The sequence below is a fragment of the Leptodactylus fuscus genome, chromosome 4 (assembly GCF_031893055.1).
Source record: "Leptodactylus fuscus isolate aLepFus1 chromosome 4, aLepFus1.hap2, whole genome shotgun sequence".
Taxonomy (NCBI): domain Eukaryota; kingdom Metazoa; phylum Chordata; class Amphibia; order Anura; family Leptodactylidae; genus Leptodactylus; species Leptodactylus fuscus.
The window spans coordinates 50,570,768-50,584,991 of NC_134268.1; the positions used below are offsets into that span (position 1 = coordinate 50,570,768).

At 41.4% G+C, this 14,224-nt stretch overlaps 1 protein-coding gene across 1 annotated transcript in view; it reads left to right on the forward strand.

The window, feature by feature from the left end:
- The window catches only part of C4H8orf34 (chromosome 4 C8orf34 homolog), a 227,376-nt gene that overhangs the window by 179,917 nt on the left and 33,235 nt on the right, over window positions 1-14,224 (forward strand). Inside the window, exons 12-13 of the mRNA XM_075270419.1 lie at window positions 5,832-6,337; window positions 13,830-13,923. Of these exons, the coding sequence (XP_075126520.1) occupies window positions 5,832-6,337; window positions 13,830-13,923 (600 nt within the window). The remainder of the gene's footprint in view (window positions 1-5,831; window positions 6,338-13,829; window positions 13,924-14,224) is intronic.

The following is a 14,224-nucleotide window of genomic DNA, read 5'->3' on the forward strand; positions in this document are numbered from 1 at the left end:
GCAGTTTTGCTGAAGCAGTGTATTTAGGAAAAGTCTTATAACCACATAAACTAGCAGTATAGATAGGATCCTTGTGATGGAACAACCCCTTTAAGTGCATCATAGAAGCATGTTTAGCAGTCATTGATCTCTCACCAAGATGTACTCTACCCAAAAGTAGCCTCTGAGAGCCTTTTCATAGAGGAAGCACTTTTACGCCCTCTTGTGGCAAGATCTATTTTCTAATCAGACCACATCCTTAACCATGTGCATATCTACCTGAGATATGAATACCTGCCAAATAATTAAGCAATCTGACATTTCTTAAATTTTTTATCATTATTTATTTATGTATTTTTAATGAGTGTAATTTCAATGAAGTTCTGATATAACTATATAATATCACAATACATAATGATACATACCAGATTTGACCTTTATTTCTCCTAAAGAATATAGTATTTAGATTTCCAAGTGTTTATTCTCATTCTATAGGCAGTGTTTAGGAATATTCTTATGCATGAATGTATTCATTTCATATATTGCTTAAGAATGTGCTTAAACTTATGTCTTATAATGCTCATAGACAGAAGTGGGGCATCAAGTAAGGAAAACCTAGGCATTTTTTTTTTATCTTTTAGCATAGGATATCAAAAATTAAACTTTAAAAGGAAATCTAAGTTTCCTAAAATACTAAATATGGTATTGAGAACCAATTTTCACCCCTTTAATAACTTCCTGAATTATTGTGCTCAGGGACAAGACTAAACAGTTTGTGGGTTACATAAATAGGTTTTCATGGGTTATATTCATGAATCATCATTCTCTCCATGGACAGAACGCTGTGTACTCCTTTCCATTTCACTTGACTGCCTGCTAAGGATTTGCTTGTAGTGCTGTGCTCTAGAGAACCGCAAGATGACAAGAAATGAGAGCATACCAAGACTTGGGAGTTCAGCAGTGACACATATTTCGTGTTGTACATGGCCATGGCTGCTGCTGAGTATTTAGGCTAAAGCTACAAGTCGCCCCTCGTGCTGGAAAAACCAAGGCAGCAACGCGTCAAGGTTTTTCCTGCCGTGCTTTTCCGTGGATTTTCTGCTTTAATTATATTGGGAAACTGCCCGCATTTCTGTAGGTATAATTGATATATTCTGCGATTTCCAAAACTAACGGCTCTGCTGCGCATGTTTTACCACACTTTGGGGGAGGGATTAGCTAGAATCCCCTCCGCTACACAGTAACTATAAAAAAAAAAAAAAGCCGCATCTTTTTCCACTGCATTTCCACCACTGGCAAACCATATGGGACCCTGGCCTTAAAGGGGTTATCTGGCCCATAATGCATGTTTCATATTAATGACCTATGCATATCAGTAATTGATCTGTGATCTGCTCCTGCTCAAGTAATAAGAGTGGAGTTGCAGTTCCTCGGTGCCATCACTATATAGTGAATGACGCTTCATCGCCATTTCATATATTTGAATACGAGCAGCGTTCTGAGGTGGATTCAGCCAAATTCCATTGAATACAATGGAAGGCGGGAAGCAGGATGCTGAAAAACAAAGTGCCCTGCTTGTACTTACCATGGACTGCACTGTTCTTTACACTTACAGAGCTGATCTAGGTCCTGTAGGACCCAGCAGCTCTTGTAAGACTCTGACACCGGCGGATCATGTGACCGCTGGGTCAGAGGGCGGCCGCATCATGGCGATTCCCATAGCTGTGTATATCGAGAAGGCAGGGAAGGGAATAAACCTTCCCTGCCTTCTCTCTGGGAGCTTCGGCTGAAGTTACAGCCGGCTCCCAGCTTCAGTAGCTGCACGATTTTGTGCAGCTGCTGTGTTCTGACTGGACGTACCAGCATGTCCTGTCAGAACAAGGCAACCACTATCTGGACGTTTATAGTCTATGGGCGGTCCGGAAGTGGTTAATGGTATTGTACAGTTTGTATAGTAGGACAATATACACCGTAGTAATTGTGGTATTAAAGGAAAAATTCTGCTAAAAATTTATGTTGTATTACTTAAAAACATAATTTGTAGTTATTGAAGAACATTCATAGGTAGAGATGAGCGAACACTGTTCGGATCAGCCGATCCGAACAGCACGCTCCCATAGAAATGAATGGAAGCACCTGTGACGCTGACTTTTGCCGGCGGCCGGCCGGCGTCACAGGTGCTTCCGTTCATTTCTATGGGAGCGTGCTGTTCGGATCGGCTGATCCAAACAGTGTTCGCTCATCTCTATTCATAGGTCTGTATGTCATAGAACGATTAAATAATTTTTGTTTCACGTGAGAAGGTTAAATCAAATATTGCCATGTTTTATTGTAACTATCTTTTACCTTAACAGCAAATTAGATCCACAAGTCCCTTTTGAATGTACAATGCCGACCTTAACTTTTGCCCTAACCCATGTATTTTAAGTAGTAATAGAATATTCCGTTCAGAACACAACTGTTATTACATTCAGGGCTTTGATTTCTGTATTTTCCTTCCTTCATGTCTTTTTATAGATCTTGTTTGTAGAGTTCTGTAAGGCGGCCATGCATTTGAAGTTAGGCCAGCCTATCTAACCACAAGTTTAACAGATTAAGCAGTCATTTTTGCTTTTACACTGATTGTTTTGGACCAATGGAAATCCGTTCCATCTGTCTTCAGATTTATCACACGAGCTTGAAAATTATTCTTGGCACGTCGTCCTTATCACCACAACTGTAGCGCTTATCACAAATGCATTGAATACGGTACAGGATGGAATGAGGAAGAACTAACATAAGGCAATTCAGTAACCTCTGTATAGTACACAGCGTACAGATGTATCCATCCTTAACTTAGCTCAGACATACATTATTTCTCAGTAAACCAATCCGATACAATGTTGGAACATGCTAGAAAACCCTTGACTGGCACATATAGGATAGACATTATATCACTATGTGATACCATAATGGGAAAAACCACTCATTTCATAACATACATATCTAAAAAAAACTACAGCTGAGATGAAAGGTAGACATTAGGGCTATTAGGGCTGAACTGTTAATTGCAAAAACCAAATCAGCTCAATTAATTGACGTGAACTTGATCAGATTGATTATTTCAAATAATTTGCATTCATCCCATCCTTTCTAAGGCTGATGTCACATCGGGGATTCCGTTCCCCATTCTGTTTGACCCGAAGAACAGAAACCCAAACGCAGGCGTGAACCGAGCGTCCCATTGCCACTGGCTAAAGGATAGGTGACTAACCGTTGGCTGTCCAATCAGAATGGCTGATACATGAATAACCAAAAACAAAATTCAATGACATGGCTTGGCATATATACAGGGAGCATGGCATGTAAAAAAGGGGGTGTCGTGCTAAAACAATAATTTTTGTATGCATAGTCAAGGTAAAATGTTCAATTAACGGTGGTTTTGATCTAGATCCTAATCGCCCAGCCTTAACATCTAGGAAGTGCTTTACATGAGATAAGTACAAGACAACTATGAAATTGTAACATTTGCAGGCAACGCGGTTTGTACTTATACTTATTACTTCCCGCACCGCCCCATGCTCCGGCAGCCTCTTGGCAATTGTTCCACATTACTAAGCAACTAACATGCTGCTTACATCAATGGTGGGATGTCATTGATCCTGATGGCTTCAAGCCTTCATCTTTTTCTCATTGTCTTTTGTCATCCTATTTCTGATGGATAAAACACACCCTGCCGCAGTAACAGTGGTTATTTCTTCTTGCTTCTGTTCCTGAGGTCCGCATCAAGGTCTTCTAAATAAAGATAGGTAGTTCTCTCATTCGTGGCTTGGGTGTCAGTCTACAGTTCACTCAGCAGTTCTTAATAGGATGCTTCTATCCACCTGTTGTTCTTGTGGACCTTGCCTCAAGTCGCCCTATTCCAGATAATGTCATAGCTAAAAACTTCTCAAATTTACTGGGGTAGTCCCTAATTTTCAGTAATGGTTCTGGACAGGTCAGACAAGTCCTTGGCACAAAGGGGCTTGTCTAATGAACTCCCTTCCCAAAATAGGCAGGTGCAGTAGGCTTAGGGGCTGGGCTGGGTGGTGCAGGGCCAGATTAGTCCCAGGGTAGGACTTGCACATCCCTATTTTACCAGTTACAAAGTTAACTATGCCTTGTTTATGGTACTTGTACTTGTATTCTTGACTATGCTGCTGCTTTCATCCTTGGATACAATATCTGACTACTGAGCAGATATCCTGGTGGTGACCTGGGCGAAGTTCTAGCCAAGATCTCAGTATTCGTGTGTCTGTTTTTAATTCCAGCTTCTGATCCATTTCTAGTGTTGATGTTTCTGCTCTGTACCTGATGTCTTTTCACTTGTCTCACATTTCACGACTCGTTTTGTTGGTTTTTATATGCATTTGGTCATTTTTGATGTATCTGTTTGATAACTGGTGACTAGAGATGAGCGAGTAGTACTCGATCGAGTAGGTATTCGATCAAATACTACGGTATTCGAAATACTGGTACTCGATCGAGTACCACTCGCTGTTTGAATGGAAAAGTTTGATGCAGAACTAGCATTGATTGGCCGAATTCTATACAGTCGGCCAATCGATGCTGGTTCTTCTCCTACCTTTAGAAGTCTTCTCCGTGCAGCTTCCCCGCGGCGTATTCCGGCTCTGAATTCTCTCTGCCAGGCATTGGGCCTGGGCAGAGCTGATTGCGCATGCCCGCTTGTAGTGCGGACATGCGCAGTCGGCTCTGCCCAGGCCCGATGCCTGGCAGAGTGAATTCAGAGCCAGAAGATGCCGCGGGGACACTGCACGGAGAAGACTTCTCAGAGGATCCAGCCCGACCCTCACTCGTGGACTTGGTAAGTATAATTTGATCGAACGTTGCCTACCCCTGAAACGAGCATTTTCCCCCCATAAAATATAATAGTAGTCGAATATTGAGGGGCTACTCGAAACGAATATCGAATCTCGAATATTTTACTGTTCGCTCATCTCTACTGGTGACCATTCTGAGCACCACTCTCAAGGGATCCTCATGTATCAAGGTCTAAAGCTCCTTGCAGGGGTTTAGAGTGAAAATAAGAGTATTCCTCAGTCTCCACAACCCAGTCTAGACAGTTCAAAACCAGTTTCAACCACAATGATCCAATTTTCAAGAAACATTACTGTACATAAATACATTTACTAGATATTACTATAACTTCTTAAGATTGAACCAGTAAATGGCTTATATATTATTAAAGGACTTGTCTACTCAAATTTTTATTGGTTGTTACTTTCTTTTTCTGTAATTTGTAAGCTCGCCTAAAAATTGATTCTTCTTCGTAAAAAAAATCGTGGGAGGAAAATTAGTGTCTTGTCTTTTGTTAGCAAAGGCAAAAAGTGAGAAAATTGTTACATTTCTGAACAAGTAACGGAATGTTTTACGAATGTTCTTATTTATCCTGTTATATAATGTTACCATAGCGTACAACAATGTCTTGTTAAAGTCCGCTCTCTTTCAAGGTCCTAGATAATATAACTTAAGTCTAATGGTTTGGCACCATGTATCTGGTATGTATTTCTGAATTCGGAAACTAGGATTGTAGACTTCAAATACTGTATTGTTTAACATCACATGTTGTCAATTAGGTTATTGACTACTTTTATAGACTAAAATGGTGCGTTTAGTATTTTTTAAAAAACAATACCACCAGAAAGTTCATTCTTCACCAGACCTCAGAGGTTTGTGGCACAGACAACAAAGACACAGTCTGTGAGAAATACAAAGTTTAAAAGTGACAGAAAAGGAAATAGAAATAAAAATAGTAATTTCAAACCATTTTCACTGCTTCTATAAAGCAAGTCAATTTCCTTTGGATGTTGCAGATATAGAAAAAGACTTGGCACTCATGGCTGAAGCAAGTATGTCACGAAACCCAGCAAACCAACAAGGAGCTGGCAACGCTGGAAGTGACCATCAAGGAAGTTACCATGCTTCGAATGTGCAAAATACAAAACCACAAGTGCCAAACCAAACAGCAAAAAACTTACAACTCCATCTTCAAGGGAACAAGTCACCTCCTCTAAGTAATAGCAGAACTCATGGTTCAAATCCAACAAACAGTAGACCTCAGACTCCAAATTCACAGTCCAGTAGACTTCAAACACCTGTGACTCCATTGGCCAGACCGGGAACTCCAAACAGCATAGTGAACCGACCCCTTACTCCAAGTAATCAGGGAAACAAAGAAGGAATCTCTCCTGGACATAGGAGTAGATCTGTAACTGTTAAAAGCCAAGTTGGGTGGACTTCTAGTACACTATCGGGAGTTCCCGTCCAGGTTCCTGTAGACACTTCGGGAATTGCTTCTCATCGAAACAGTGTTGTGGAGGTAAGCTTTGCTGCTTATTATGCACAATTGTATCGTTTTTCCCTGTTTCAGATAAATGGTTGTTTTTGGTTCCTTTGCTTCTATACGAGATACTTGGAATCTTGTCTTTCTTTACATTGTGTCTCGGTTTTCTGTTCACATACACCTGGGAAACTTACAACATATAAACATGAAGTGCTGACCTATGCAAATGTTGAATATGTCTATAATATCCTATTACATTTTTAAAAAATGGGGGGAACTTATTAAAGTACACAAGTTTTCTGGCCCAAAAATGATGCATTGAGTAAAGTGAATGGAATAAGGTGGGGAGGCAGGCAGGTTGGCCTTGACCCAGCAGATTAACTATAACTCATGCCAAAGAACTGGTATTCATACGTCCACACCAAACACCATGTGAGGAGCCATCTTTAATTTTTTGTCCAGTTGTCTAGTCAAAAACTTCTGCTCTCATGAACACTAGTTATGTACAGAATCTGTAGTTTTGATAACTTCCAGAAACATTCACATACAGACCTGAGACTGGTATTGTACACTCATTTTATGGAAACATTGAAAATTTAGGGGATGGCCTATAATGACTCTTATATCAGAGGACCTTTCAACACCTCCAATAACTCAATCTCCTTGCATCCCTTAATAGTTAGTGCGTCACTGATTCTGGTGCAGTTGGAATGTTTTCTCTAGGCCCCACCATTCCTGAGTAATTGATGCTGTAAGTTCAGTGCCTGATATGCTTATTAGGCTTTCTATTATCAGACGGACGGTCCTTGGTTGGAACAGGTAATCTGGGAGTGACACATACTGAAGGATGCAAAGGATTTGGTTCTCTTTTAAGCCAGTGTGTGCTGGAGTAGGATGTGCTATGTTTTTTTAGGAGATACATAAATGTGACTTGCAAAAAACTTTGCTATTTTTTATGCCAGAAATGGATTTAATTGGATTGATAAATACCCTTCTGAGAATACAGTATTGGTGCTGAACAGTGGCTGTTCCATTGCTCTAAAGAGATCATAACCTTTAGTGCAATTGTGTGTGGAGTGTTCCTCACTCTTCCTCTATAGTATATGTCAGGGAAGATAAGGATCGGGTCCAGTTTTTTTGTTCCTGCGGAGATAAACTTTCTTTCTTCCCTCTCTCAGTACACATGCACTGCTCGGCCAAGCTAAATGTGCATGTTGTTGTGGGGAAGTTAGCTCGGTAGAAGAACTAGTATGGACCCAAACAGTTACGACAGGGACACAAAATGCAGCAAACTGATTTATTTAGAAAAAATAGAAAAATAATAGAAAAATAAATAAACCCTAACTTCAGGCATAACATAAACAAAATAAAATACAGCTTTAACTTCAGACTAAAACAAAATAAACACCTGCTCGTCTGAGCTACTAACTAAACAGAATGGATAACCTAACTATACATGTGGCTTACTACCAGCCACACGAACCTAACAGGCGCAATATTGTGTCACCAGATTCAGGGTTACAGGACAGAACCATACACCTCCTTCACATCATGGAACTGCCATGAACTGTCGGCTCTGCAGCCTTTTATGGGTCAGTAATGAGCCAAGGATCTACACCTGGGCTGAGGCCTACTCCAGATCCGCCCTGGACTACACATAGGCCAGAAACCTTGGACTGATATACCTGGACTCCTATACCTGGACTCCAGCACTCTGCCTTTCACTTTCTCACAATGTGTATACTTGGGTGAGATGGATATCTTGTGTGTATGGCTGACTTTAAATAATAGTCTAGCTGTTATAAAACAGACTTGGAAATTAGACAGAAGATTAAAGCACGAAGGACCCTTTAACCTTGGGGCTGCTCTCTAACTGGGAGGAAATGTCAACACTAATAGGATTCATTTTGCCCTGACACATACAGCTATGGGCTGCAAGGTTTTATATTTGTCTGTGCATACTGAATGATGTCCGTACTGGCAGAGCTGGAGAGCCGCGCTTGTCTTATTGAAAATGATTGCATTGCTAAAGCATTTCCACCTGGGCAACCTGTTAGGAGGGAAATGATGCTTGCAGTTTGTATACAGGGTGACTTATTGGACATGACAAATCTGGTAGCTATAACTGTCTCAAATGGAAAGACAATGACATTACAGCCAAAGCGTACAGTTTAACCATTTAGTGTCTGGCAGGACAAGTTGCCTGTAACTTTGGGTTACTGAATTAGTAACATACAGCAAAAAGCATTTGAGGTTTTGAAAATTAATGTTACTAAATCTATAATTATATAGTTTATTATTAGAGATGAGCGAGTACTGTTCGGATCAGCCGATCCGAACAGCACGCACCATAGAAATGAATGGATGCACCTGGTACTTCCGCTTTGATGGCGGCGGCCGCTTAACCCCCCGCGTGCCGGCTACGTCCATTCATTTCTATGCGGGCGTGCTGTTCGGATCGGCTGATCCGAACAGTACTCGCTCATCTCCATTTATTATATAAAAATAGTATAGAAAAGGTATGGTATAGATGTTACATTTACATTGGAAGGACAGTAATGCCATAAGATTATTGCAATGAAAGATGCTATCAGTGCAGACATATATAAGGTAGATGGTGTTTTACTAACAATTAGAGATTAGCGAGTAGTACTCGATCGAGTAGGTGTTCGATCGAATACTACGGTCTTCGAAATACTTGTACTCGATCGAGTACCACTCGCTATTCGAATGTAAAAGTTCAATGCAGAACCAGCATTGATTGGCCGAATGCTATACAGTCGGCCAATCAACGCTGGTTCTTCTCCTACCTTTAGAAGTCTTCTCCGTGCAGCTTCCCCGCGGCGTCTTCCGGCTCTTCATTCACTCCGCCAGGCATCGGGCCTGGGCAGATTCAACTGCGCATGTCCGCTTGTAGTGCAGACATGCGCAGTCGGCTCTGCCCAGGCCCGATGCCTGGCAGAGTGAATGACGAGCTGGAAGACGCCGCGGGGACGCTGCAAGGAGAAGACTTCTCGGAGGATCCAGCCCGACCCTCACTCGTGGACTTGGTAAGTATAATTTGATCGAATGTTGCCTACCCCTGAAACGAACATTTTTCCCCCCATAGACTATAATAGGGTTTGATATTCGATTCGAGTAGTCGAATATTGAGGGGCTACTCGAAACGAATATCGAACCTCGAACATTTTACTGTTCGCTCATCTCTACTGACAATCAAAAAAATGTTCGACGTTTCCATTTGCAAAAATTCAAAATTTTAGATAAAATGTTATTCACTGATCGCAATACAAACTGAAGGTGCTATAGGCGACCATCGAAGAATAATTTTTATAGGCATTTCCAAAGGCTAGGTTCACACCTGCGCCCGGTCTCCATTCGGGGTTTCCATTCCTGAATCTACATAAAAGGATCCTAATATACAAACGCTTTTTTTTTCTGAGTAACACGTCAGAATAGCCTTAAGAAAGGCCATTCTTCTCCTACCTCTCGTTGTTTTCTCTGTGCCGTCATTCGCCAGAAATCCCGTTTTTTGTCGGTATGCAAATGATTTCTCTCGCAACACTGGGGACGTCGCCAATACTGCAAGAGAACTCTCTCCAGCGCTGCCTCCATCTTCATCAGCAATGTCCTCTTCACCTTCTTCTTTCGCTGCGCGGTGGGTCAAAATTTAACACATGCGCAAGTCGGCTCTGCCAGCGGGGCTTGGGCAGAGGCGACTTCACATGCGGGGAGCCATTTTTTCAGTGGCCGCTTACATGAGCATGCGCAGTACACTCCTGTAGTTCTATGGAGTACAGAGCAGCATTGGAGTCGCCTCCAGTCCTGTTTGAGCGCTGGGGCCTGCCCCGAGTGCTGTGCGAGAAATTATTTGCATACTGACAAAAAACAGGATTTTAGGTGAACGGTGGCGTGGAGAAGACAACGAAAGGTAGGAGAAGAATAGCCTTTCCTAAGGCTATTCCGACGTGTTACTCAGCGTTTGTGTGATAAGATCCCTTTAAAAATGCAGAGAGAAAAGTCCTGTAAGGAGGGCTCTTCTCTCTGTAATTTTTTGGGCAGAAACCCAGCGGACCCCATTATAGTCTATGGGGTGTGCTGGTTTCCACAGATAACCGCTTTTTAAGCAGATTGGATATTGTTTTTCGGGTCCCCAAGCAGACCTGAAGAACAGCAACATGAACACAGGTGTGAACCTTGAGTAAGTGAAAGGGGTCACCGCAGAATTGGTGATAGGATCATGTGCCATTTAGATCCAGAGTTACCGGCGATAAGAACCCCTCTGATCTAGCAGTTATCCCTTATGTTAGGGGTCCTCAAACTGCGGCCCGCGGGCCACATGCGGCCCACCAAGCACTACCGTCTGGCCCTGCTGACAACGCCGGCAGGCGTGCATTTATAATGAAGCTCCTGGGGAGCTCGGGCCAGGCCATGGAGCACACTTCACTTTACCTATTGGAGGGCACCGCTCCCGATGTCTGTGCCACCTGCTCTGCCTCCAGCCCACTGTTTAAAAAGTTTGAGGACCCCTGCCTTATGTAGTGGATAGTTGATAACTTCTAAAAGGATTGTCCAAGACCCAAGGGTATTAGATACTGATGACTTATCTACCTATCCACAGGATACATCCTCAGTATCTGAACAAAGGGGGTTCAACACCCAGACCCTGCACTGATCAGCTGATTTATTTTTATTACTAAATCACCAATGTGTTTACTTAGTTCTGGGCTACTATAGCAGGATAGTGATCTAAGTACTATGTATATAGTATATCAGATGTCATTCTAGAGCTCTGTCTACTGATCTATCTATAACTAGGGACCTTAAATCTCAAAAAGGGTGCATCTGCTACTAGAACAACAAGGTTTCTACTCCCATGTAGAAGGGATCCAGTAACACTTTGGAGCTCTGCATGGAAAGGCAGACATGCTATATTAAGGCTGGACTCCACCTTAATCCAACCAAGAAGTCTAAAGTATAAAAAAGTCCAAGTTCCAGTCAATATGATCAATAATCCTCACCGTGAACCGTTTAAAAACAGCAACTTTTTGGCACGCAATCCTTCCAGCTTAAGAAAAAAATTGTGCCAAAACGTTGCTGTTTTTGCAGATGTTCCCTACAATAAAGCAGTAAGTGATCATCTTGGAGGCACCTTGGGCTGTTTTTCAGTTTTAGCTCTTTACCACAGGATTTTTGGTGGATGACTCATTACATGATTTTTACCGTAAAAAGGGCCTAGTTGACTTTCTTGAAACCTATAGTATTTCATTCCGTCTGTACTAGATTTATTCCAGGCCAATTTTTTGGTCAGATAGGAGTTTTTCTTGTAACTCGAGGCCCTTTGGTAGCCACCTCATATGGTTTTATTTTTGCCTTCCTTTAGATCAGTATTGAATGATTATAGGTTCAGTTTTTTCCACCCATATTGTGTAACCAGGACATTTTTGAAGTCTTTCCTCCAGTGGTTAGAGCTTATCTGAAGCATGAACTCTGCACCTGACAACTGAATCCTGGGTAGTCGGAGAACGGGACATAACTTTTTTTTAACTAGAGTCTCCCTTTTAAATTTTAATTTATAGATTATATATAATATAATTTATATATGTATATTAGGCATAAAAATTATATTATGGGTAGAACTTTGAATGAAAGTTACTGACCTGTCGGTGAACCAGAACCCATTGATAAACCACAGTCTCTGAACCTTGTATGTCTTACTTATTCCATACTTGGGATTCAGTTTATCTTCATGACCATCCAAAAACACTTGGGAGCTGATTGCATTCCGCTACAGGAAGCAGCAACATTTTTATTTATAATTTGATTTGCATAAAAATGCAGATATCATATTAGCTTGGGGTTTGAAACGTGGAATTCCTGGATCTACTCCTCCGCGCCTTCCAGCTGAGATAAAGTAAATGCAATTATTTTTTAGAGCATATGCCAAGATCTCATTTAAAGATTGCAGAACACACACACAGGCAAATGTTTCAAGGCCCTAAAACATGCAAATTGTCGTCTGTGAGATGTTACCTGGCTCAGACTTGTGTTTTATTACACCTCCATTGTAGTCTTTGGTTGAATGCCACGAGACTGTCTCATGAGCTACCTGAGGGAAATCTTTCTATCCGCCTCGAACTCACTCTCCATTGTATTTTTTCTTTTTATTGGAATTTTTTTTAAAAAAATCTACACTAAACTTTTGAAAGTCTTCCAGCAATTTGCAATTTCAGAATGTCTGAACACACATATATACATATTTACAAACCCTCATATATTTGCCCTACCAGGAGTTACATTACTTGGCATTTAAGATCTGTTATGATGTTTGCATTGTGGTGTCAATATGTATAAACCATTTTGGATGTCAACGTAGAACCAACATAGTCCGCACCGACACTTTTCTGTTGACTTTTATATGGCTTTACATTGATTTTTAGGGGACATTCTCACTACTGCCATTGTCCGCCCCAGGGGTTTCCGTCCTAAACCCCAGGAAAGTGGACAGGGGACGGTTTGCTGGTGGTCAGATTTAAAACCCATTCATTTGAACTGCCAGTGTCCATATGCAGCCTCTCCGCCTGGAAATCATATTTTTTGCATAGACACAAAGTCATACATGCAGGAGTTTGTGTCCGTGCAAAAAAAAAAAAAAAAAAGGTTTCTAGGCGGAGAGGCTGCCTATGGACACTGGTGGTTAACTTTAAAAACCAATTCCAATGAATGGGTTTTAAAGCTGACCGCCGGCAAGCTATCCCTTGTCCAGTTTCCCCAGGGTTTCGGACAGAACCCCCTGAGTGGACAGTGGGAGTAGTGTGAACACCCCCATATATGTCAACATCTTGGGTCCCTCACGTGATCTTCACTCTGTAGGCCCTGGCAAGGAAAGTGTTAGACATATCGGGGCAGGGTTATAAAGGCTGCCATTTTCAATGCCAATCTTCATATTCCCTTCACCAACCACCTCCTAAATCTGGTCCACCGGTGCACGCTCTGCTCGGCCGTGCACATGCACACTGTAAATTAAGCCAGTAAACTGGTGTAAATGGTTATAAATCTGGTTCAGACTGTGAAAAATTTTCATGCAAGAATCCAATTCTCACAAAAGGTTTGCAACTTTTCCTGCCTTCTGTACCAGTACAATGCATAATAAATCTGTCTCTTTGATTTTGGGCACATGACCTGATTACTCTGAAAGGGTGTGTACAATGTAAAACTATTAACCACAGCAGTAGCCTGCCTCAGTTGGTGAGCGGCCTATCCTGTGTGTGGAGAGGAAGTAGAAACCAGCGGTAGACTTGGGCATTATTGGAATGGGAGAGGTGGGGGATTGGATGAGATGAGCATTACTTCCTTTATGGTTTTAACCAATTCTAAGCCGTTTATGAAAAATAATTTTTCCTTCCTCTGTGCTGCAATAGTGATGTCATTCAAGCAAAAAAAAAAAAAAAATCATGTATTTTGTGTATACATTTAACTCCAAAATTCTATGTTCTGTAGCATAACCTTGTTCTTGTTCCTTTGATAGGAGGAATCGTATGAACAACTCCAAGGTTCACGTCAACCATGGACTCTTCCAAGTGACACAGATAGTGAAAGTGTGGAGACAGAAAAGGAAAAACGTAAGCCTTCCTATAGTTATATGCATGGATAAAAATACATCTTTTATGTTCAGATCCCATGGCTCATTCTCACTCTTCCATATTCAAGGGCATGTTTTAAAGAGAAATTTAGGCAATAGCTTATGATACGCTGTCATAGACCAAGGCATTTAACCAGTTATATTGGGACTTTTTTGCACAGATGTTGGACTTTCGGGAATTACTGAACATTGGATGTAGGACTAATGGAAATTTACTATAGGTAGGTGTGAGACTAATGGAACTTTAAGTCAACGGGGAATATGACAGAGACACTTTATTG